The 26,576-nt window shown below is 33.2% G+C and overlaps 1 protein-coding gene across 1 annotated transcript in view; it reads left to right on the top strand.

The window, feature by feature from the left end:
• The window catches only part of LOC126880447 (synaptogenesis protein syg-2-like), an 832,444-nt gene that overhangs the window by 473,730 nt on the left and 332,138 nt on the right, over positions 1 to 26,576 (top strand). Inside the window, exon 3 of the mRNA XM_050644308.1 lies at positions 25,210 to 25,320. Within this exon, the coding sequence (XP_050500265.1) occupies positions 25,210 to 25,320 (111 nt within the window). The remainder of the gene's footprint in view (positions 1 to 25,209; positions 25,321 to 26,576) is intronic.

Here is a 26,576-nt window from a genome sequence, read left to right as displayed (position 1 = left end):
CTAATTTTATTATTGTTTGTGAAATATTGTTCAAACAATTGCATATGTTTAAAAATAATAAACTTTTATTATTTAAGTTAAAATATATGAACAAAGAAAGTTTTTGCTAATAAAAGTGTTATTTCAAAGGATAGAGCATGTGTTTTTATTTTGCAATAAACAAATTTATTTATTTATATCGAAATATAATAAAAATTAAAATGTATCAATCATTATCAAAGGTCATTGGAATGCCCAATCAAAACAAAGTATCCGCTGTCCTGCGCGTAGCATCAATAATTAATGTTTATTAAAAAAATTCCTGACGCCGTGGTGTTAATCGATTTTAAATTTGCAAAATTGCAAATGAAAGGTACGGTACACTTCTATAAGCAAAAAAATTTTCAACTTGCTATCTGCTTTATTTTCAGTCCTGTAACATTTTGAAAAAATAAATTTTTTTTACGAAAGATGGATTGCAAAATTTATTTTGCAAAATCTGTTGAATTGATCTTAATGAAATTAACAGTATTGTTTTACTGTATTATAAAGTTTTTCAGGGTAAAATATGAAGGTCATAAGTGTAGCATAAATGGTTGAAAAACGTAAAATGCGAATACTTGTTTTTGTATATTTTTTTCACAATTATTGCTATTTTGCAACAAGGGTGACTATTTTTTAAATTTTTGACCAATTTTATATTGTAGTAAATTTAATTACGAAACTTTTATGTCAGTACAACTTTTCGCGGAAATGAATACTTATAAAGTTATAATCAAAAAACCAAGAAAAATATCGAATTTTTCCTTAATTTTTGTGATATTTTGATTATTTAAACAATGTTCCGGACCTTTTTGAGAGGGAGGATAACTCAAATATTATTATTTGATTTATTTTCAAGCAATTTCTGCAAAAAAATTTGAGTCACCTTTCAACGCCCAAATGTACTAATATTTTTACAGATCCGCCCTGGTCTAAATATGACTCCAAATAAAATAAATTCTAGTAGACCAAGAAGAACAAAAAAAGAAATCAATAAAGAAAATATTAGTTTAAATTACCTTGATCAAGATCCAACAATTAGCGTAAGGAATATGGCAAGACGAAAAAAAAACCTCTACTTCAAGTACTTGTCGGAAACTTAAGGAGCAGCAGTTATATCCTTATCATTGCAGACAAATCCAAGAGCTCTTACCAGACAGTTTACCGGTTAGAGTGAATTTTTGTGAAATATTTCAACAAAGGACAGCCCCTTTACTCTAGACTACCTTTACGCGACAAGGGATTTTTAATACCCATAATGTATACTACTGGTGTGATGAGAATCCATGAGTCAAAAGGGTATCACATTACCAACATTCATTTAAAGTTAATGTTTGGACAGCACATTATTGGCAAGCTGCCAAAAGATGTGAATTTCCTCTGTCTCATGTCGGTAAAAAAGGTTACACTTTTTGAAGAGATTCGATTACCGACAGAAAAGATATTTATTTTGGCGGTAATTTGACGCTAATACTTCATATTGTTCCTCCTAGATAAAAGACTGCTCAGCGTTAGTTGAAAATTTCGTCCAGGTCTGTGGATGTCTGGTATTTCTTCTGCCTAGTTTTTGTTTTGCTTTCTTAGTTTTGCTATAAGCAACTCAAGGCGACAAGAGGCATGTCGTCGAAATATATGAAACATAATTCGGTAAAATTAAGTGCAACATAGGTCACTTGTATACTGGCCAATGAATCTTCGGTGGATTCGAACCGAACTTTAAAAAAATGATTAACATTGAGTGTAGAAACTAAAGATACAAATACTTTGTCGTGAATAATTTAAAGAATGGATTCCTCCGGGTACTACCGTCTACAATGATTGTGAAAATATTATAGTTGTTTCTCTCGTGAAGGATTTCAATGGCAAACCTTGAATTTTTCCAAACAATTTGTCGCTCCCGAAGAGAAGATTTCAAAAAGATAAATTTTCTCGATCACGCCGAGCGAATGCACCAATTTTTAGTAGCTACCACCAAATTATATCCACCGCCATATTAGTACCAATGCGAACGGTTAGCAGTAACTCACAAGTACTATACACTTATTAAAATTTACATATTTACTCCGAAAAAACGGTATATGTGGCAACATTGAACATGTGCCAAATAGTTTAGATTGTGCGCAAACACGCTGGACTTCCTTTCACAAATTGAATGAATTTTGGACATTTTAGAATATTGTATATTGTGCTTTAACGGAGAAAATATGATTGGTATTTATAACTGATTTATAAATTTTTTATAAGTAAGTCAATTTCATATTTTTATAACATTTTCCCTTTGCAAATTTTTGATTTCTTACTTTGTATAAAATTTTGTTTTCAACATTTTATACTATTCGTAGGTTTCGTAATAAAAAACACGAAAGTTTTGCCTTTTTCCATTTTTTATTCCAAAAATATGAGCATTTTTTAGCGATCTTGATTACTGCATACACATACATTCAATTTTATTGTGACATTTATTGTCCATCATTTAAAGAAGATAATTGTATAACAATATGTTTGCCTGATAGCTAGTATTTGCTCTACAACAATAACTATACAGTTTTTAACGATAAGATGAAAAAAAACTCATAAAATTAATGTAGAAAGCATTTAAACAAGTTAAAATTATAGAAGGGGATGTTCTTGTGGCTTCTCATCATTTACCAATTATCTGGTTAAAAAACATCTACAGAAGAATATAGATGCAAGCAAATGTCTATGAATTATTCCTATACTGAGTACTAGTCAGCCAAAATTCCAATTTACTTTTCATTGCGGTTGCGATAATGAAGCAAAATTAGCATGTTTACTGTGGACATATGTGGACATAATATAGAAGAATTCTTAAGGTATCATTGATGGACAAAATATCAAATGACAAAATACCTCAAAAACTTAACAAAGAGAAGAAAATAATGTGCACGGTGAAAATTAGAAGAAAATTATAATATTTCGGCCACCTCACAAGAAATGAAACAAAATATAACCTATTAAATGCATTTTGTAGGGAAAGGTGAATGGTAAAAGAGGCGTCGGAAGAAGAAGAATATCTTGGCTCAGGAACTTGAGGACCTGGTTTGCGACATGCACTACAGGGCTTTTTAAGGCAGCAGCTAATAAGATTATCCTTGCCAGAATGATTGCCACCATTCGTAGCGGATAGGCACCAGAAGAAGAAGCATGTTTACTGAGTGATTTTGGTAGGGGAGCCCAAGCAGGGATTTTTGTAGTTACTCGAGCGCGTCAGATTATTAAATGGGGAGAAACCTTGTACTCTGAAAATGTACCTCTACCATATATTGGCTATTAATGCATGGGAGTTCGTTAAGGGGGGCCGAAAAAAAATATATCCCTAGAAAAACGCGCAATCGTCAGATTAAGATAAGGTAAGTTAAGTACATGCAAAACAATGTATATTTCAAAAATTTGACGATTTGAGCGGGCCATAAGGAAATGGGTGAGTCCCAAAGTTTCACAAGAGAAAAGCGAATATTTCTCGAAATGAATGACAGATCGAAAAAATAAAAAAATTGTGCTTAATATCTTTCAAAAATCTATCGAATGATACCAAACACGACTTCCCACGGAGAGGGGTGGGGGGTAAATTTAATATTTTAAATACGAATCCCGCGATATTTCGCGAAATGAACATCAGATCGAAAAACTGAAAAATACACTTATTCGATATTTTGAAAAATATATCGTATGGCACCAAACACGACCCCCCACGGATGTGGGGTGGGTGGTACTTTAAAATCTTAAATGGGAGCCCCCATTTTTTATTGCAGATTTAAATTCCTTACGTAATAATAATAACTTTTATTCGAGACATGCTTTCGAAATATGGAGAAATGGCGGTGTAATCGAAAAAAACGATTGTTGGAAATGGAAAATTAAATTAAAAAATGAAAAGTCTCCACTTAAAAGGAAAACTTTACTTAACTTTTTTGGTTTTAGGACCAACTCTTCACAACCCAATGGGTCCCCATGACGCTCGAGTGACAGCACATTTAGCATACTCTGCTCCCCTATCATAAAATTAAATCCACAGTGAAAACAGCAGTAAAAAAAATACAAAACTATTTAAACTTAATTTCAAAGAAACTGGTCGGCTTTTTGTGAGGATATAAAAGTAACAAAAATACTAGCAAAATCTAACCGACCGTTAACGCCATTAGAACAACGAGTACAAAGCAAAATTTGCATGTCTTGAGGTGATTTATGGAAAAACTAGATTGATATAATCGAGGAATCAATAATGAACCAACACAATGATTTTAAGGTTTAAGTTCAAAGTAACGAGTCGGGTGAAGTGCGAATTGAACATTAGCAGAAATACGTATAAAATATGATAGGCAATTTAGTTACAACACACTATTTTAACGGTGTACTTTAGTTATGACTTATCCAAGTAAAAAAAATATTTTATAAAAATGTGTCTATGTGCCATAACATGTACACAGCGATCTGAAGATTTGTGACATAATTTTTCCGAATATATTTACGAACAAGCTGAAAATGCGAGCATTATCATAACGAAAACTTTATTTATTTACGTATTTTAATTCATAATATGGAAAATTGCTATTAAGAAAAGTAGTTTGGAATTAATAATTATGTTTTAATGTGCAATTATATCATTCTAATTTAAATGTTATGAACTATAAAGGCAGTTCACTCTTGATCGAAATTCATATTTTTTATATACCTCGTATAAAATTACTAAAATTTTACATATGATGGTTGCATCATGAATCTTAGAACATGAAGAGCTTTTTATGAAGAATAACTTTTCTTCGTCAAATTAAAAATAAAAGAGTTATAAATGAAAATGTTGCTGGTATCCATAATTTGAGAAAAATCATCAAATATTTTTTTCCATTAGAAAGATGTAATTGCACATATCAGACCATAATTGTTTATACCAAACAATATTCTTTCATATACTGTCGATTCGCTAAACTCAGACACAACTGGTTAGTGATTTTAGTCAATAACTTTGCCAATTTGGCAAAAAAAAATAATTACTAATTAATTAATAATTACTAAATAATTAGTAATTTTGTCAATTTTGGCAAAATTCGCAAATACAAAAAAATTACCGTCTAAAATCACTAGACAGTTGTGTCGAGTTTAGCGAACCGACTATATTATTTTAATAGGGCTTTTCATTCACAGTCATTTGTTTCGAGCTTCTGTCATGTGTTACATAATATTAATATATCTACGTCATACGTTATATGGTATATACCAAGATACAAACCAAAGACGTATGACGTAGATATATTAATATTATGTGACACATGACAGATGCTCGAAACAAATGACAATCGATGAAAAGCCCTATTTCATAGCAAATGGAACAGTCCATTTATCATAAAGGGGAGGCCGCATACTCGTATAAACCTTTTTGAAGCTGTTAATAAATTATTGGTTTTAAAATATACTCAAATTGTATTTTTGAACATCTTATTTATTTTATATAATAATTAAATTGACTATCAAATGTCATTAATGTTTTATTAATACTTAATTTGAAATTTAGTTTGACATTCACGAAGTGTCAAACTCAAATGTAAATAACCTATTATGCTTTGCTTAACAAATCGAGATTAAAAAACTAGCCTACTTAATAGCAGCGATTTCAGCTGGACGTGTAGTGTGTCGGAAGGAAATAACCCGAATGTGACGTCACATTTTACACGTTGGGGTCGATTATCTCGAAGACGGTTAGAAATATCGAAATGCCGTTTTCTGATTTGGATTCAGAAGAAAAAAATACATAAGAATCCACCGATAAATCTGATCTGAGTATTTCAGGAGCGGCAACGCAATAACACACAGACTTTTGCGAATTTATAAACGAAATGTTTTCGTTGAAAAGCACATACATTTGAATGATTCTCTTTGGCTATCAGTGAAAGCCAACACGTATCATGTATCATATAGTAAGCGGCTGCTTTAGATATCAGCAGTATTCGCTTATGGTATCGATAAATCTTTGTCATAAAACAACTGCACCATGGAACATATTATATTGATGACATAAAGAAAAAACTTGCAGATCAAGGACATGAAGCAGTAAACATCCACAACAAAAAACATTGGACGTGTTTGGTTATACAGTTTGGTTTCTTTTCGATTCAGAGGTATTCATGTAGCCCCACTGAAGACGTCTAGAGACAGAGACAGCTGTCTGGGGATTATGAACTACCTCCGAATCGAAAGAAAGCATAAACTGTATTTCACTTTTATATTAACTCAGATTTTTGAGTACTAGGAATTAATTTTCGGACCTTTTCCTAGATGAATGAAGCGGAATGTGACTGCATATCGTAGAGTCCTTTTTGTCTTCTTTATTCGTCGTCTCTTGTCTTATAAATAATTGTGAACATCAGAGATTAACGATGTTACCAAAAAATAGTTCTACGAAAAGTTTTCAGATTTAAATTATTATTTGTTATTTTTAATAAATTTTGCATCTGGACTTTTCATCTTTTCTTCGTCTTTTAGCTTGATTCTCCATGTGGCGTCTTTCTCTTGAACCGGTCCATATACTAGTATTTTTGGCAAGGTAATTGGCGATTTTATTAACGTAAAATATTGTATTTTTGTTTGGGTGAAAACAACCATATTTTAAACAAATGAAATAGAGAATGTGGAAAAATCCCCTTACGAATAACTGTTATGTCTATGTCTCGGATGTTGTTTTTTGATGGAATGTGTCTAAAGATATTCAACCTCTCATCTTTACCGATGAGCCCACGGAGGTTGAAGAGGGCGAAACACATTTCTAAGAACTGGTGCTTGGATCTTTGATTCTATTCGAAAAATTTTTCCCTGCCAGAAATAGTGGATGTGTGAGTTATTCGTAAGGGGATTTTTCCACATTCTCTATTTCATTTGTTTGATTTCGTACGAGTGGTCGTTAAACCAGTACCTGTGGATCTTTTGATCACTGAGTGTGTTTCAAAGATCTTTTGTTTTTTCATAAACCATATTTTGTTGTCACAATAAGGTGAAAAACTCTGAAATAACGAAAGCAAAACCGTATAATTTTTAACTAAATATCAACTGCTCAAGAGTTTATTATATTTGCAAACGAACAGGTACGAAATACTGGCACATATTTTTGCCCCAGGCGTATTAACTTAATATTCGTATATTTTATACCCGTTTATAGAAATATCCATGACCTTGCCAAACAATGGTCATGTAACATGAATCGGAATCTTAAATATTGTAGATAATCTTTAAATCTAGGGCGTAAAAAAGCAACATTTAGCGACTTGTCGCATAAATTGTTATGATCTTTTTCTTTCTTGTTTTAATAGATTTTTGTCACGAGAGTCGTTTGTGCACGTGAAAAATTGGATCAGTTTCGGTTTGTACCTGATTCTATCATCCGTGTTAAATACCTGCTAAAGATTTAATATAGTTTACAATTTAGATAATAAAAAATATTGTTTTTTACCTAAATATATGAATATTAGACAATAAATAAGCGAAACAGAAGGTACATGCTATTGCCAGAAATTAGGTCAACACCAGGAGCTTTTTTTATGTTTATTTCTTTCATTATTAATTTCTTTCATCATTATATATTGAACAAAAAAGAAGAAGGGTCCTAGATACAAAATTCATTATTAAAAAAAAATTGAAATAACAAATAATGATTTAAATATGAAACTTTTCTTGGAACCCCTTTCTGGTAATATCTTTTATCTCTGACTTTTAAAATTTATATGTCAAGAGACCAGCGCCGGATTAACCATTAGGCGGACTAGGCGGCCGCTAAGGGCCCGCGCACTTGATGGGGCCCGCGTTTCACTCAAATGCACTAATTAATATTGAATTATTTAAGCAGTAATTAAAAAAAAACATAAAATGTTAAATAAAACAAATAGGGCTAACGGAGACAAAGAAAAAAGAGAATGGTTAATTTATGATTTCCAATCAAACTGAGTTTTTTGTTTTGTCTTTTTTCAAATATGTCAGGAAATCGTAACCGACTTCAAGCCAAAATTAAGCAGTTATCTCCAACATAATTTTATATTTCATGTTCTAATCGAAAGAAATGGAACATGATTTTTATGGTCTCCAAAAGGAAATATGGCGCTTTATAAGAGGTCAAAGAATGGAGGTAAAGGAACTAATAGAACCAAAACACATAGAAAAGGATACATGGATTGACTATCTAAAAAAGCTTTATGCAGAGGAAGAACAAATAATGCTAGAACCGGAAATACCAGAAATTACCACAGATGAAGATGTTAATATAAGTGCACAGGAAGTACGAAAAACACTCGAAAAGCTGAAGAACAGAAAAGCTGCAGGTAAGGATGGAATACCAAACGAACTACTGAAATATTGTGGAGCAGCAATGACAGAACAATTAACAACATTAATTAACAAAATCATAAAACACGGTAAAATACCGGAAGAATGGAGAACGAGCGAACTAATCCTACTATTCAAAAAAGGAGATAAAAAGCAGCCAGAGAACTACAGAGGTATCAACTTGTTAAATACTACCCTAAAACTTACAACTAAAATCTTACAAGACGTAATGAATCAGAGGATAAGTTTAGCAGATGAACAACAGGGTTTTCGTACTGGAAGATCGTGTACAGATGCAATATTCGTCATAAAGCAAATTACTGAGAAATCACTAGAGTATAATAGACCAGCATTTCTATGTCTGATTGACTTAAAGAAAGCATTTGACAGAGTAAGACTCAGGGATGTAATCCACCTTCTGTATAATAGAGAAATCCCCCTAGATATCATAAAAACTATTGAGAACATCTACCAAAATAACAAGATGGAAGTCAGAATAGATGGACAACTTACAGAACCTGTAGATATAGGCAGCGGAATAAGACAGGGAGACTCATTGAGTCCTCTGCTTTTCAATTTAATCATGGATGAAATCATCAAAAACGTCAACAAAGGAAGAGGATATAGAATGGGAAACAAAGAAGTAAAAATACTCTGCTACGCAGACGACGCAATATTGATAGCCCAAGATGAAGATAGTCTGCAAAGATTAGTCCACAGATTTAACATAAGAGCAAAAGAATTCAATATGACAATTTCATCTCAAAAAACTAAAACTTTAGTAATCAGTAAAGAACCAATCAGATGCAAAATAGAAATTGATGGTATCAGTATTGAACAAGTAATGGAAGTAAAATACCTTGGAATTACATTGTCAAGTTACGGAGACCTAGACAAAGAAGTGAGAAATCAAGTACAAAAAGCAAATAGATTGGCAGGATGCCTTAATAACACTATATGGCGAAACCGACATATTAACACTGAGATGAAGTCAAGAATTTATAAAGCCAGTGTAAGACCAATAATGACATATGCATCAGAAACAAGACCCGATACAGCCACAACACAAAGACTACTGGAAACGGCAGAGATGAGAGTACTGAGAAGAATTACAGGAAATACACTGAGAGATCGAAAGAGGAACGAAGATATTAGAAGACAATGTAACGTACAGTGTATAAACGAATGGACACTAAATAGAAAAAAAGAATGGAACAACCATATAACCAGAATGGGGGAGACACGTGTGGTCAAAATAGCACGAGATAAATCACCAATCGGCAGAAGAAGTATCGGCCGACCGCGCAAAAGATGGAGCGATAACCTTCCATAGAGGTATCAATCCGCCAATGAACAAGCAGAATTGTTTATAAAGAGGAAGAAGAAGAAGAAGAATGTTCTAATAATTCCTTAATTTGGTAATCGATTTTGCAAGCAAATTTTGCTTAAAAGCTGTTAATTACTTTGCTATGGTTCAAGAGCTATTCGTTTTTTTTTTTCAATTTCTATTCAACGATGGGTCTTATAGTCCATTCCCTCACGGTAAAATATTGCAAAATCTCAGAATTTTAAAGAATCTTTGCATTTTAAAGAATAGCTTGTATTGACATGAAATTTGGCATTGGAAAATTGTGCCGATGTGTGCCTTGGGGATGAAAAAATATACGGTCAAAATATGTCCGGAAGTGGAGAAACTGACTAATTCTAAGCAACTTTTGTTTAGTAGAGTTTTTTCACTAAGTCAATACTTTTCGAGTTATTTGCGAGTGAATATGTTCATTTTTCAACAAAAAAAAACACGTTTCTACGCAAATAACTCAAAACTAAGTATTTTATCGAAAAAATATTTTTAGTAAAACTATAGCTTATTGATTGAAATTTATTGATTATTTATTAATATATTGATTTATTAAAATTAGCGTAGTGAAAAAAATGGTGTATGTGTGAAGTGTGTACTGTGTAGCCCCAGTAGAAGCAGAGTTATAGCTAATGAAAATTAGGTTCTTATTCGACAAATTCCAAATGCCATTATTTCAACGTGAAATAACCAAAAATTGTAGCACTTTTGAAGTGATTAAAAAAGCTTTATTTTTGTATTTTAAAAAAGCTTCTAGCATTCAAAGTAAGCAAGATACGCTCAAAATAAAGTTGATCCCTTTTTTGGGTAAAAAAAAACTGAAAATCACCTCCTAATTAGCAACTCAAATGAAATTAATCGTTACCGCTTCACATGCTACTTTACCTATGCATTGTTTATATGCTCTATAAGTTTTGTCGGTATAAAGTGCTTATTTATAAAAGGGCTGTAGTAGAAAGGGCTTAAAGAAGTCACTAATCACAAGTGTATGCAAATTTTGAACAGCCGTACCTCAACCAATTTTTGTCTTACAGTAAAACAAAAAATCCAACATATTTAGAAAAGCAAAACGTATATTTTTTTACTCTTTAAGATTTTTGGTGTCACTAATAATTTTTAAGTTATTTTGAAAAAAAAGACATTTTTTTCGAAATTTTAAACAAATTGTTTCATTTTAAATTCCAATATTTTGAAATATATGCCCTGTGAACCAGTGAAACTTACAGATCACATAAATAATACATAAGTACAAAGTTAGCTTTGATTTTGAAGATTCTTTTTTGAGAAAAAAGAGAACAACATTATTTTGAGCTTAACTTACTTAATTTTGATACTATAATAAGAATATTTTTTCGATAAAATACCTAATTTTTAAGTTATTTGCGAAAAACCGGCTAAACCCGTATTTTTTTGTTGAAAAATTAACATATTCACTGGCAAATAACTCGAAAAGTATTGACATGAAAAAATCTATAGAACAAAAGTTACTTAGAATTAATCAGTTTATCCATTTCCGCACTTATTTTGAACGTGTTTTTTTACCCCCGAAGGGGCTCATCCTTAGGGCAGGGCAAAATCACACATCAGCATAATATCACTTTTTTTTCTGTGCATGTTAGTTATGTGTATGCCAAGTTTCGTGCCAAGCCAAGCGGATCTTCTATTCGGAGCAAAAACCGTCAGTAAATGGACTAAAGGCAAGCGTCCACAGACCCGCATCGTACGCATCCGACGCATCGTACGCAACGGATTTTAGTTTGCTTTGTACAAAAACTTATGTCCACTGATCCGCATCGTACGTATCCCATCATCAGTAATGCCGAAGGGTTGCTTTGAGAGGCAACTTTTGCGATGCGTGCCGATGAGTCATTCAGAATGCTGATCAGTGGACGCACCCCACGCGCTCTGTTCGGAATTTCGCTTGGTCTAGTGGGAGCTAATCTACGGCTATTTGCATGTGACGATCCTCTTGTCCGTAATGAAACAAGTAAACTCAGTTTTAACTTTTATTTTATGTATATTTATATTCAGAAGTAGTTATTTTCCTAACTACTGCGGAAAGTGATACTTTCACGCACGAGACTGCCGTTGACCCGAACGACGCGATAGCGGAGTTCGGGCAAGCAGTCGAGTGCAAGCAGTCGAGTGCGGTAAGACACTTTTCGCATGAGTTAGAAACACTATTTTTTCTAGGGCCGTACGTTTGGAAAAAAGCCACAAAAAATAGAGTTATATCAATTTTTATTTAGAAGTGAAAATACACAAATTAATTCTTTGAAAAGGCTGTCAAAACCAAACATTCAATATAATGGGTTACCACGACGACCATATTGGTTTCCATGACGACGATTCAAAACCATTTTAATTGTCTACTGATCTGACTTTTAAATATTATGTCAAAATTATTTTATTTCATCCAATTATCAGTAGTAATTGCACAAAAGCTCTAAAATTATTGAATTTTTCCCGAGTGACACTTTGACAGTTTTAATTTCACGAGCCGAAGGCGAGTGAATTATGTCAAAGTGTCACGAGGGCAAAAATTCTATATTAATTTTAGAGATGAGTGCAATTTGTTGCGATTATTTCATGAATAAAACTGTTCAAAGCCAAAATTTTATTGTGTTTTATTTATGCAAGTACAAATTAGTACAATTAAACACACAGTTGTTATAAATATTTTACGGTAGAAAGTCATCACTTTTATAATTTTTAAAACATTAATTGTCATTAATGTCACTGAATGTATTTTTTCATAGCAACGAAGGGCATCTGACGTAATATAATTGACGACGGGAAATTATCAAAAATTATCAATTTAATTTTGATTTCTGTAGCTTTCTATTGGCCAGAATCTCCTATGAATGAAATAATCAGTAGTAATTGCACAAGAGCTCTAAAATTATTGAATTTTTCCCGAGTGACACTTTGACAGTTTTAATTTCACGAGCCGAAGGCGAGTGAAATTATGTCAGTGTCACGAGGGCAAAAATTCTATATTAATTTTAGAGATCGAGTGCAATTTGTTGCGATTATTTTATGAATAAAACTGATCAAAACCAAAATCTTATTGTAATTTATTTATGTAAGTACAAATTATTACAAATAAACACACAGTTGTTATAAATATTTTACGGTTGAAAGTCATCACTTTTATAATTTTTAAAACATTCATTGTCATTAATGTCACTGAATGTATTTTTCATAGCAACGAAGGGCATCTGACGTAATATACTTGAAGACGGGAAATTATCAAAAATTATCAATTTAATTCAGATTTCTGTAGCTTTGTATTGGTCAGAATCTCCTATGAATGAAATAATCGCGCTAATTTCATTAAAATATGAACACAATAAGATAAATTTGAAATAAATAGTAAATAATATCTAAATATTAGTTTATTGCATGTATTATAATATATTATAATGCCATATTACAAGGTATTTTACTTTTACGCCGTTCGCATTTAAGTAGAATTTCAAAATAATTTAAAATCCACTTTTAGGAAGCTCTAGCGACATATCTTAAATTAAAGAAGAAAGGTCCCAAATACTTTCGCTTTTATGGTTTTTTCCTTTTCGCGTCTCTTTATTGTTCGTCTCTTGGCTTATAAATTTTAAACGTCAGAGATAAAGGATGTTACCAAAAAGTGGTTCCAAGAAAGATTTCAGATTTAAATCATTAATTGTTATTTTAATTTTATTTTAATAATTAATTTTGTATCTATCTGGAACCTTTCTTCTTTCATGTTGCCAAAGTAGTCAAAGAAAATCTGCAACGAAAGAGACCGATTATAGATCATCTATCCTGTAGCCCCGATGTATTGCCTTCTGATTTTCTCATCTATGGGCCCCTAAAAAAGGGCACTAAAAAGTAATCGTTTGCAGTCGAAATAAGAAGTACAAGAAGTCGAAAAAGAATTCTTCAAACAAGAGCCACAAGAATTCTTAAGCATGTTAAGCTTATTCTTAAGGGTATACATCGGTTGGAGACACAATGGGGAATGTCTCTTCATTGGTTTCTCGTTTTTTTCTTCTTTTGTATAGACATGACTCTGTTTTTTCAAAATGCCTCTAGAAAGTTGTCATTCCATCGTTTTCGTGGTCTTCCCACTGATCGTTATCCTATTGGGAACCGTCTCTCGCCATTCTTACTACTCTATTTGTTGTCATTGGGCTTAGATGGTCATTTCATTCTACTCTTTTGTTTCTTACCTAATTATTAATGTTTTACACCTTGTATTTTCGTCGTATATCTGTACTTCTAGCTCTGTCCCTGGGGTAATTGCGGGGTGGATCGAATAGCTCTGCGGTTACCACAGCCAGCAGGTCCCAAGCCCGGATAAAATTTGGAGGGTGATTGGCAACATTAGCAACCTACCAATGGTAAAAGCTAATACTGCTCAAAGAAACAATGTGAAGCCTCTTCATTATAGTGGCTTTCTGGAGATATTTTACCAATATATTTTTTATGGAATGAGTTTCAACAAGCGTCGTACTTTAATTCCATTATAATCGTCCCCATAGAACATCGTTTAGAAAATAATTCCAGCTGCCAAACATCCTAATAAAGCAAATAAAGGGGAAAATGTGGATAGGAAAATTAAAACGGTATTTTTGAAACTCGAATGCGTATATATAACGTAGTCAGTAACAAAGTAACTCGCCTAGCCATCTGTTTAAAATGTATAAAATGATTAAATTATAATTAAAGTTGAGGCTGAACGTAATGAAATTCTACTTCAGGTTGGTAAATTCATTTTGGAGGCGCTACAACAGATTCCTTGTGTCTCACTTCAAGCAAAACGCTGAATGACATAATCACAGTTAAAGTTATTAAGTCTAAGTGGATAAGACGTCTCCCGTGATAGGGGGCGTCACTAGACAACCTTTTAGAAAGGATAGGGTACACAACTTTCTTAAAACTGGTGAAGGGTTAAAAGCCAGAGTGGATATTTTTAGTAATCCATCCTTAATTTTATTTTAACTTTAAGTGTATTAAAAAATACCGTACCCAGAAAAAATAATAAAAAAATAAAAGAGGTATAGCGGACATTCAGGACTGTACGAACTGTAGATAGTTATTTGACGGTTTTGCTGTAAATTTTATAAAACCGTGTGGATTAAACTGAAATTTGGCATACGCATAGCTAACATATCAAAGAAAAAAGTAATATTGTGCCGATGTGTGCTATTTCCCTGGGGGTTAGTTTCACCGCTTCTCGTGGGGTGAAAACATCCGTTCAAAATAAGTCCGGAATTCTGAAAAAACATTACAGCGCCGGGAACGAATGAAGTATCGGCAGAATTGTTGAAATATGAAGGACCCGAACTCTGGGGAAGAATCCATTACCTGATCAAGTTGTTATGGACCAAGGAACAAATGCCCGAGGAATGGGCAGTTAGTCTTATAAAGCCAATATAGAAAAAAGGAGATAAGAGGGAATGCCAGAATTACAGACCAATTACATTGCTAAATGTAATATACAAAATCCTGTCTGGCATGATCCACAATAGATTGTCAGAATACTCCGAAAATATAATTGGTGATTATCAAAATGGATTTAGACCAAATAGAGCCACTACAGACAACATATTCATACTAAGAACAATACAAGAAAAAGCTTATGAGTACGACATAGAACTATATAATATGTATATAGACTTTAAACAATCTTTTGATAGTGTGAAAAGAGACAAAATGCTGGAAGACTTCTGAATCTAGGTATAACAAAAAAATATATCCGCCTCATAAAAATGACGTTGCAACCGTGTTTGACATCAACATGGGGGTGAGACATGGAGATGCACTTTCAACCATGCTGTTCAACCTAGTTCTTGAGGCAGTCATAAGAAACACCAATGTAACCGGCCATATAAATACCAAAACAGTACAAACTACTGCATATGCAGACGATGTCGCCATTATTAGTAGATGAAAGACACGACCAGCAGAAAGGTTCAAGGAAATTGATCCTGAAGCACAAAAAAAGGAATGCGTGTGTACTTTGTACGCACGTAAGAAGATATTCTTCTATTATATAAGGTAATTTAAACGAAGTAAATATACTTAAAAGGTTATTTGTACTTATTTTATTTAAAAATCAAACTAACTTTCTTATCTACCACTTTCAGAAAAGAAGAATATCTTCAAAAATTATATAATAATATACTTACAATCATAAAATCTATAAAAAAAAATAAAAAAATAATCACTTGCTTGAGGCTCGAACCCACTTCACGTCTACCGCGCCGTACGAAAGCTGACGGCATTTCAAACTAGACCACATTCGCGTGTACGTCATGTGGGAATATACACAAACTAAACGTTTACACCATAAATTTATATGAATTTAATAAAATTATTAGTTTGATTTTTGTCGAAATAAAATACAACAAAATATAGAGTAAGAAAACAATATATGAGATGAAGATTTGTAGAAAGTTTGTTCGTAATCAGATTATGTAAATTAAAGCATTGCCTACTAAAAGGTAACTACATTATTTTGTTTACATTTTCCAAATAGATAGGTATTGAAACTATTAGGTATTTCCGACTGAAACATTTAGAATTACGTACCTGCGGCTTTTCAAAACTATTTAAAAAGTCACTATAATTATAAATTTGATTTTATTTCTGTCCACACATCAATAAAAACTAATATTATACAATATTTTTGTTTACCGATAATCTCCATATTGAACTATTGACAGATCATTTAAAAAATTTCAACACCCAATCAGAGCCCGTATAACCACTAATACCATACTCTCGGTGTGCGCATGCGCGGGGATCAATCAAATTTTACCCTCAATCGATTCGCCGCTAAAGAAGAATATCTTCAAAAATTGAGATTCAAATAAACGAAACAAAAACTACCGTAAGTAGCGAAAATATTGCACGTATTTCCAGTGGAAATCGTGCATACTATGCTAATAAAAGATTGATGACATCGAAATTATTATACAAAAGAACTAAAATGAATATCTACAGAACCTTGATTGGACCTGTAGTAACCTATAGTTGTGAAACCTGGGTAATGACGAAAAAAGATGAAGCCCAACTCAGGACATTTGAGAGAAAGATACTGAGAAAAGTATATGGCCCGGTGCAAGAGGATGACGGCACATGGAGATTATGGAGAACCAGGAAAAACGACGAGGTTAATGAACTGAATCAAGGGTACGATATTGTAAGATTTGCAAAAAAGTCAAAGACTGTCATGGCTGGGACATGTTCAGCGACAAGAAGATACGAAAACGACAAAAAAGATATTACAGTGGAAGCGGGAAGAAAGGCGAAAAAAAGGAAGGCCCAGGAGGAGATGGTTGGATGACGTGGAAGACGACTTGAAAACCATGAATAAAATACAATGGAGGAGCTATCCTCAAACAAAATCCATCTAAGACAACTAAGCCAAAAACCCATCCAGAGTTATGATGCCAAAAAATAGAAGAAGAGGGCATTGAACTTGTTAGGATTTTCATTAATATTTGATTATAACTTTTTTTCGAAAATCGTCTGTTATAAATCAGTATTACTGGAGCCTATTGGCTTTTTTCCATTCTTTGATGAGACCCAATTTCAGAATTCAGAGACTGGAGTCATATATTTTTGGAGTCACTTGATAGTCTCCAAAAAATATTTCCCGCCTGTGATCTAATGCCCCGCATTCACTGACTGGTACATGTCTAGTAAACAGCAATGTTAAGACTCTGATTCAAATCCTGCTTATTACTGCAGAACTATAGAGTTATGCTAGAGCAAAACTCTAGACCTATTAGCGCCTGTTCGTCCAAATATATTCTGCCATCTGCTTGATGAGGTACACTTTTCCAGTATGGAGTTATGGTGTGTTCGGATCCAGTTTTTTTCATTTTTCGTTTATTTCATGTAGCGTTAGCTATGCCATTAAGGAATATATTCAAAATATATCTTCTTTCCTAGATATTTCATTCTTCAGTTATATTTGCTTTTATATTTAAAATATATTTGCAATAATATACAGGGTGTCCAGAAACTCTCGCGACAAATTAAGACCGGAGATTCTTCAGATAATTTCAAGACAATTTAACCCAATTCACCTAGTCCGAAAATGCTTCCTGAGGGAGCTAGGCCTCTTTGAAGATGGCGTCTTGGAATTAGTTTTTCTTAAATATCTCCAGGACACTGTTATTTAGAAACACGAAAACTGGTACGCTTATTTCTTTTCAAGAGTTAAATCGATTCCATCAATTATAAATTTCTAGTACCGGTCATAGGCGCCCATTTTGGGTAGAGCAACTGGTATTTTATCGCATAACTTTTTTGTCTTTAACCTCTAAGCATTTTTGACACTGGATTATTAAATCGTGAGGTGTTCTAGTACTAAAAGGTACTCTTGATTTAAACCGGTAGAATGCACCGTTTTCTAGAAAAATCGATTTGAATTTTTTTCTTTATTTTAATTTGAAAAAAGGGGTGTATTTTACCGACTTAAAGAAAGAGTAACTTTTAGTATTAGAATACATCATAATTTAATCATCAAATGTCAAAAATGCTTAAAAATTAAAGACAAAATAGTTATGCGATAACATAACCGTTTTCCTACCCAAAACGGACGCATATAAGCGGTACTAGAATTTCGCAACTAAGGAAATCGATTTATCTCTTAAAGGTAAATAAACGTACCAATTTTCATTGTTCTAAATAGTTTTTTTTTGGCATTTTTTTTTTCAAATTCAACAAACGAAAAATTTTCAAATCGATTTTTCAAGAAAACGGTGCATCTCATTGACTTAAAACAAGAGTACCTTTTAGTACTAAAATACCTTACAATTTAATAATCCAGTATAAAAAATGCTTAGAAGTTATATAGGAAAAAAGTTATTCTATAAAATAACCGTTGCCCTACCCAGAACGGGCGTCTATGACCTGTACTAGAAATTCGTAATTGATGTAATTGATTTATCTCTGGAAAATAAATAAGTGTGTACTAGTTTTCATTTTTCTAAATTGAAGCGTTCTGGAGATATTTAAAAAAAAACTAATTCCAGGACGGCATCTTTAAAGAGCTCTATCTCCCTTAGGAAGCATTTCGGACTAGGTGAATTGGGTTAAATTGTCTTAGAATTATCTGAAAAATCTCTAGTCTTCGTTTGTCGGGAGAGTTTCTGGATACCCTGTATTATTGATACTCATAATCTATGATAGTAGTGTATTTGAAATAAGTTTCCATGTATGCATATTAGCATTATGATACAATTGATCCAAAAGATGGCATAACCCAGACACCCAAAGTGAAAGTTATCCTCCAACACCAAATTGTTTTATATAGTCCACATAATGTTCAGAAAAAAGTCACACCATTTTGAGCGTCGGGTTTGGGGGGAAGAGGGGGAAGAAATCGGTAAATTCGTAGTTTCTTAAGTTTTTCGTCAATATTTATAAAACTATGCGGTTTAGCATGAATAACCTTCTATACAAAAATGTTCTACATTAAATTTGAAATAAAAAGGCCCCATGCATAATCCTTCTAAAATGAACGGTTCCAAAGTTACGGAGGTAGTATATTATCATTGGTCCAAAAAAGGCTGAACCCAGACATCAAAAGTAAAAGTTTTCCTTTTACACCAAATTTTTCTATATATGGTCCACATATTGTTCAGTAAAAAGTTACACTATTTTGAGCGTCCGGTTTGGGGGGGAGATGGGGGGAAGTCGGTAAATTAGTAGCTTTTTTACGTTTTTCGTCAATATTTCTAAAACTATGCTTTAACGTAAATAATGTTCTATACAAAAATGTTCTACATGAAATTTAAAACAAAAAAGATCCACACAAAATTGTTATAAAATCAACGGTTCCAGAGATACGGAGGGTGAAAAGTGGAGGTTTTCGATACTTTTTATATTTTTTGGGCAATTGATGATGATTTTGGGTGGTGAGGTTGACGTTTTTTTAAGGACTTATAACTAACATACAATCGGCCATTGAAATAGCAAATTCTGTTAAAGAAAATTTCTTTCATTAGTAACAATATTATAAATTGCTTAAAAAATATAAAAAGTATCGAAAACCTCCACTTTTCACCCTCCGTAACTCTGGAACCGTTGATTTTATAACAATTATATATAGGATATTTTTTGTTTTAAATTTTGTGTAGAACATTTTAGGATAGAATATTGTTTACGCAAATTCATAGTTTTAGAAATATTGACGAAAAACTTAAAAAAACTACTAATTTACCGACTTTTCCCCCATCTACCCCCCAAACCGGACTCAAAATGGTGTAACTTTTTACTGAACAATATGTCGATCATATAGAACAATTTGGTGTTGGAGGAAAACTTTTACTTTGGATGTTTGGGTAGGCCTTTTTTCGGACCAATTATAATATACTACCTCCGTAACTTTGGAACCGTTTATTTTAGAACGGTTATGCATAGGGCCTGTTTTATTTCAAATTTAATGTAGAATATTTTTTATAGAAGGTTGTTTATGATAAACCGCATAGTTTTAGAAATATTGACGAAAAAAGAATTTACCGATTTCTCCCCCTCTCCCCCCAAACCCGACGCTCAAAATGGTGTGACTTTTTCTGAACATTATGTGGACCATATAGAACAATTTGGTGTTGGAAGATAACTTTCACTTTGGATGTCTAGGTTTGGGTCTAGTTATACCATTATGGACACTACCTCGAATAATTTGTAAACGTTAAGATGTTTTATTATTTTTTATAAAAACGGTGCCTCATATGTAAAAAAAGCCGGATATATTTTTTGTAAAAAATTATACGAAGAATTCAAAAATGATTTTGAATTTGACATGTTTCAATGGCTTACTACTTTTTTCTTAAAAAAAATCAGACATTTTTCTGTTACCTCTAAAGCAGGTCATCTTGAACATTTCTTGTAGCTTTACATCTAGCTAAAATCTTATAAGTAATATTTTTTGTTATTGTTCTAGTTTAGTATTATTCTATTGAATAGTTCTTGATAATATGTATTGAGAAATGAAAAATACGCGTCATAATGTTTTATTTTCTGCATAAAAACAGTGCACCATATAACAAAAAGGTAAGAAAGGTTTTTTATCACAAATTAGACGTGAAATTTAAGAATAATTTTTAATTTGAAATATCTCAATGACATACTATTTTTTTCTTTAAAAATATTCAGACCATTACCCGTAGGCGGCCAATGATGAATACAAAATTCTTAATTGTATGTCACAAAATGCATAATTACTACCTCTTAAAACGCACCAAATTTCATTTGCATAGCTCAACCGGTCTTAGAGCAATAAATAAATTGGCAGTTTGAAATAAAAAATTTCAACACCCCGTATCTCGGAAACGAAGCATTTGTGGGCATATAGCAATGACAGTTTATCGAGCAAACTGTCATTATTTTTGCATGTAGAATTAGCCCTTAAAGTGTTTCATACTTATGTACTAACACCCTGTATATTACACCACTTTATTTTATTATTTTCGAATAAAACAACTTATGTTTACCATGATATTAATATTTATAATTGGTAATTGCTTATTCGCATAGAAATGTTATCTCTTTTGACATTTAACTATATCGATTAATAATGTTTTAGAATTATTCGTACAAGCTCGCAATATTTTACGAATTACTAAATGACTTTACTAAATATTAATATACAAATAATATGGATATGTTATGTTCTATATAATTTAGTGTATTTGTTTAATTTAGGTATCAGATTTAATGATTACGTATTTGTCAATTTAAATAAAAGGATCGTTTTTACACATATTTTCAGGTGTTATGTAGTTGGAAAATGTTATTATCTATGAGTTTTTTATTTCCTAATTTTACATTTTTATACTACATAGTCTGATTGTCGTATGTTGTGTTTTACGCTTAATTTAGAATAATCTTATTATTGTTTTAACTCGTATTAACCTTAACGCAACAGTAACGAAGTAAACATGACATTGAACTCGACGTGCTGTTGTAATCGGTTGATGGTTATAAATAAAAAATAGTGCAAAGACAGGCAATCGGTATTTGGTTGTTAGATGCTAAAGTGTTGTAATAGATTGGCGAGGCCACGATGTTATCATAATTATTAGTTGTATCGGTTAGTCGCCGATTGTTAAATGTAAATATAATGTTATCCCAACCGATAGCGTTTTGTTCAATAACAGCCGAAGACAGAGATTAAGTACCAACCCTTCAGCATCTTTAAGACGTGATAAGTAACCTCCTTTGAAATAATAAACATGTTTTCCCAGAAGATTATTTTATTTTATTTAATATCTCTTCCCTCTAGCACAATAAACATTCCAGCGATTGTCGAACTTTTTTACGTCGCGCCGTCCGAATAATATGATTCTGGAAACCACGCAAAATAGTTGCTATCTCTTCGTGCGAGGTGAATATTTTTTACAAGCAATTCCATGAGATTTGAGAGAACACATGATAATCGGTGGAAACCAAATCAGGAGAATGAGTCGGATGAAAAAGCAATTCCAAGCTTAACTTATGAATATTTACCATTCTCATAACGTCCTTGTAACGCGGTACATTGTTTTTAGAAAGAACAATGTTTTCTTCTCTAATTCCGCCAGCTTCTTAATGAGCTCCTGTTTAAATTTCAATGCAGCACAATAATATTGGCTATTGATATTATTGCCTTGATCAACTAAAGTATGCTTTTGCAATCCGAAGATACATGCCATAACCTTTCTAACCCACTGAGCCACTCTTGGCCGCCTTGCAGTAATTTTGTCAGCTTTATTTCATTGTTTTTTTACAAGGCGAGGGAAGTTTACCCCATCTGTATAGGGAGTCGGCGCATCTTCCACAGTTTGTTCGAATTCGATTAAGGGCTGCCCAAATCTTACGGGGACGTTTAAATTCGCCAGGTTTCTCTATGATGTCCGGTAGACTATGGTAATGCAGATCTATCTTACTTTCCCGATCTTCTCTCCATCGGGTATTTAAGTCAAAGTTGGATTGCTGCAGTGTTACCTGGATCGGAGACGGTTTCCAAGAATATCGGGGATGTCGTTGTGGACTAGAAGCTAGCGACTGTTCATTATTTTGTTATATTCTTTAACCAATGCATGTTCCCTGCGTAGGTTGGGTGTTGCTATATTACTAAGGGTAGGTAGCCACATCGTAGGGGTGGGCTTAATTGTGCCTTTTATCATACGCATAGCACGGTTTAGTTGAGTGTCGACCAGGTGGGTATGCCTGCTATTTAGCCACACTGGTGCACAGTATTCTGCCACCGGATATATTAGGCCAGAGGATCTTGTTGATGCTGTGGACCCCCATGTAGTGCCGCAGAGTTTCTGTATTATATTGTTGCGTGTTTTCAATTTTGCTGCTGTTTTCGTCATGTGTTCTCTGAATGTGCGCATTCTGTCGACCAGGTAGTTATGCCTGCTATTTAGCCACATTGGTGCACAGTATTCTGCCACCGGATATATTAGGCCAGAGGATCTTAAATTTGATGCTGTGGACCCCCATGTAGTGCCGCAGAGTTTCTGTATTATATTGTTGCGTGTTTTTAATTTTACTGCTGTTTTCGTCAGGTGTTCTTGAAATATGAGTGTTCTGTCTAGAGTAACCCCTAGGTATTTCGGGTATTTATTGTGTTTCAACCGTTATTACAATACACTCGCAATTCTCTGTTTGCCAGCTTGTTGTTGAGATTAAAAGATGATACTTCAGTTTTGTAGCACTTGGCTGTATTCTATATTTCTTAAGATATTCGCTGAGGACGGATAGGTCATTCTTGAGAGTGATTTCTATAGTTTCTAAAGATTTTTGGCTTGTTGCAAGGGTCCAGTCGTCCAACTTCCGAGATTCGGTTTCAGGCATGTCAGCAATATAGAAGCTGAAAAGTAAAGGGGCAAGGACAGAACCCTGTGGAAGGCCATTGCTAACTTTCATCTGTCTACCCGTCTCCTTTCATTTTATCACCTGGAAGGCTCTGTTTGTCAGCATGTTGTCAATGAGGTTAATTATCTTTCTGCATGGGATAATACGGGCCAGTTTATATTAATCCCTGTCTCCAAACAGTATCATATGCTGCTGTTAGATCTATGAATACTGTTGCTCTCTTTTGTTTTTTTTTTAAACTAGCTTCTACAAAAGTTGTTTATGACAGCACTTGGTCCGTACAGCTTCGATGAGGGCGGAAGCCAGCTTGTTCAATGGGGACGTTTTCTAGTATCCTGTGGCTAATTCTGTTGAGGAGAAGCTTTTCTAATAGTTTATGTACCATGCTGAGTAGAGCTATGGGTCGGTAGTTTTCTGGCTTATCGTTTGATTTGCCCAGTTTCGGGATTGCAATTATCTTTGTTCGCTTAAATGAGAAAGGAATGTTACCTGACTGAAGTATATCATTAAAGAACATTGCAAGCAACTGTTTCGTGTATGCACCACTATGTATCAAGAACTCAGGATGGATGCCATCAAACCTAGGTGCTTTACCTGATTTCATTTCTTTCAGCGCATGTGTGATTTCAGAAATAAGTATTCTTGATGAACATTCGGAGTTTATTCTGTTCGTTTATTTTAATGCCCTTAAGCAAATACTATTGACTGTAATACATCCAACTCCCACAAAAATCTGGAAGCACGTTGCCACTAGCGCCACTGTCAGCTTGCGGTGAAACTACGTTGTGACAACGTAAAATTTGACGTAAACATTCAAATTTTATTTTATAAAGTTTTGAATAACGAGCTAATTTTGCAAAATTAAATTAAAATAAAAATAGTTCAAACACTTATACAAAAACAATAATAAAGCAATTTTATAAATTTAAAGTTAGATTGCTCTGGTTGTCACCGCGGACCACTAGATGGCGCTATTTTTTGCATCCTCAAATGTAACGGGAAATGTCAAGAGTTGTATGTATTACAGTCAATAGTATGTGCCTTAAGTCTCTTCTCGCGTTGGTAGTATGTGTTCGTTCTCGTGGAGCTCTGGATAGAGATACTATATTTAAGCTCTGGATAGTATGGTAAAGCTCTACCATAAGTTTTTCATTTAATTTGTACAAATGGATTTTAAAGCCTTTTTATGAAGCACATTTATCCGGATCACACTTTAACTATGATCGATCGAAAGTGATATTTTGGCATATATTAGTAACATTTATTTGACAGTTGTGATGCTGATACTTCAGATTTGTTTTTGTTATTTACTATAAGTTTTTGGTCTATTATAATATGATTTATTTTAATGTAAGATTATTATTTAATTCGTGTTTTCTATTCCTGTTTTTGTTTGTTTGCATTGAATATTAATTTGTTTTGTTATATAATCCACTTTTGCAATAATTATGTGATAAATTTGTCTTAAAATGAATTCAGGAATTTTTCTTTTTGTAATTTGGCAACAATGTCAATGCAACGGCATTTATACTGTATTAACTATACTAATCCAATATTTATCTTGCACATTTATACTCATAATATATTTATATTCGTATATTATGACTTTTTAATCATAATAAATATTTTTGTTCCAGTTCCTCCACACCAACTTCTTATATACGACAATTCCGGTAGAGACGTAAATCATACCGTGGGTCCCTTAGAAGAAAAAACGGATCTGATCTTGACATGTGAGGTTAGAGGAGGTAAGTTCTTGTGTAGTCTCTTCTACGTGAGAAATATAAAACTCAAATTGATACGTACACTGTAAGCATTTACATTAACAAAGTTGGATTTTGGTTAAGTTATATAAAAAATTCAATAGAAGCTCAAATTCATTTTTGTAGTTCCAAATTATATGGTTATTATTAAGTATAATAATTTTCTAATTTACTGTTTTATTTGGGAAATAAAGCCACAATTTTAGTTTGAAATTAATTTATTGACGTTTCTACTTCCACTTCGGAGGTCGTTATCTAAATACAAAATATTAATAAATTAAACAAATTTTGGCTTGTGGCGTTATGGCTTGCAAATTGTAGAGTAACATTATGTTGTTTTACATGCCATTAGATTGAAAATTTAGTCTTTTGCTAGCAGTTGCCGCTAGGGCATCTATGCCATTTCATTCTTTGCAATCCGTGACTGCACGCCGGGGTTTGTTTTGGTTGGATCGGAGAGAGCAGCATATGTGCCTCCTGATGAGAGACTAATAAGTTTCGAAACCAGTAGAGGTGCTTGCTGCACTCTCTGATTGGACTAGAATACGATGCGGGTGTATTTTCGTTTTGCAACGAAATTGAAAATGGTTATTCATTTTTGATTTACATGCTTACTTTGATTGGAGTGTGAAGGGAACCATTCTCGTTGGAACTTTACCGCGCTGAGCAGATGGGACGTGAATTATAAATTGTAAAATTTCCTCATCTTCCTTAGTCTCAGCATCCTTTATGGCTTGCAAATTGTAGAAGCCTCGGAGGTGTAACCAGAGAAGGTTCCCATTGTTTTCAGTCTGGTGGGATGTAGTGTAACATTATGTTGTTTTACATGCCATTAGATTGAAAACTTAGTCTTTTGCTATCAGTTGCCGCTAGGGCATCTATGCAATTTCATTCGTTGCAATCCGTGACTGCACGCCGGGGTTTGTTTTGGTTGGGTCATAGAGAGCAGCATATGTGCCTCCTGATGAGAGACTAATAAGTTTCGAAACCGGTAGAGGTGCTTGCTGCACTCTCTGATTGGACTAGAATACGACGCGGGTGTATTTTCGTTTTGCAACGAAATTGAAAATGGTTATTCATTTTGGAAAAACAAATTTTGTTTATGTTTCTTAGTAAAGAAATCTTCTCATCTATTAATGACTCATTCATATTGACAATTCAGACATATATTATACATTTTAATGTCGATGACTTTAAAGTGATATTGTCAATATTATTTATGAGTTGCGTTCTTGGAACGA

Source organism: Diabrotica virgifera, chromosome 2 (assembly GCF_917563875.1).
Source record: "Diabrotica virgifera virgifera chromosome 2, PGI_DIABVI_V3a".
NCBI classification, from domain to species: Eukaryota; Metazoa; Arthropoda; class Insecta; order Coleoptera; family Chrysomelidae; genus Diabrotica; species Diabrotica virgifera.
This window is presented reverse-complemented; position numbering and strand designations above follow the sequence as displayed.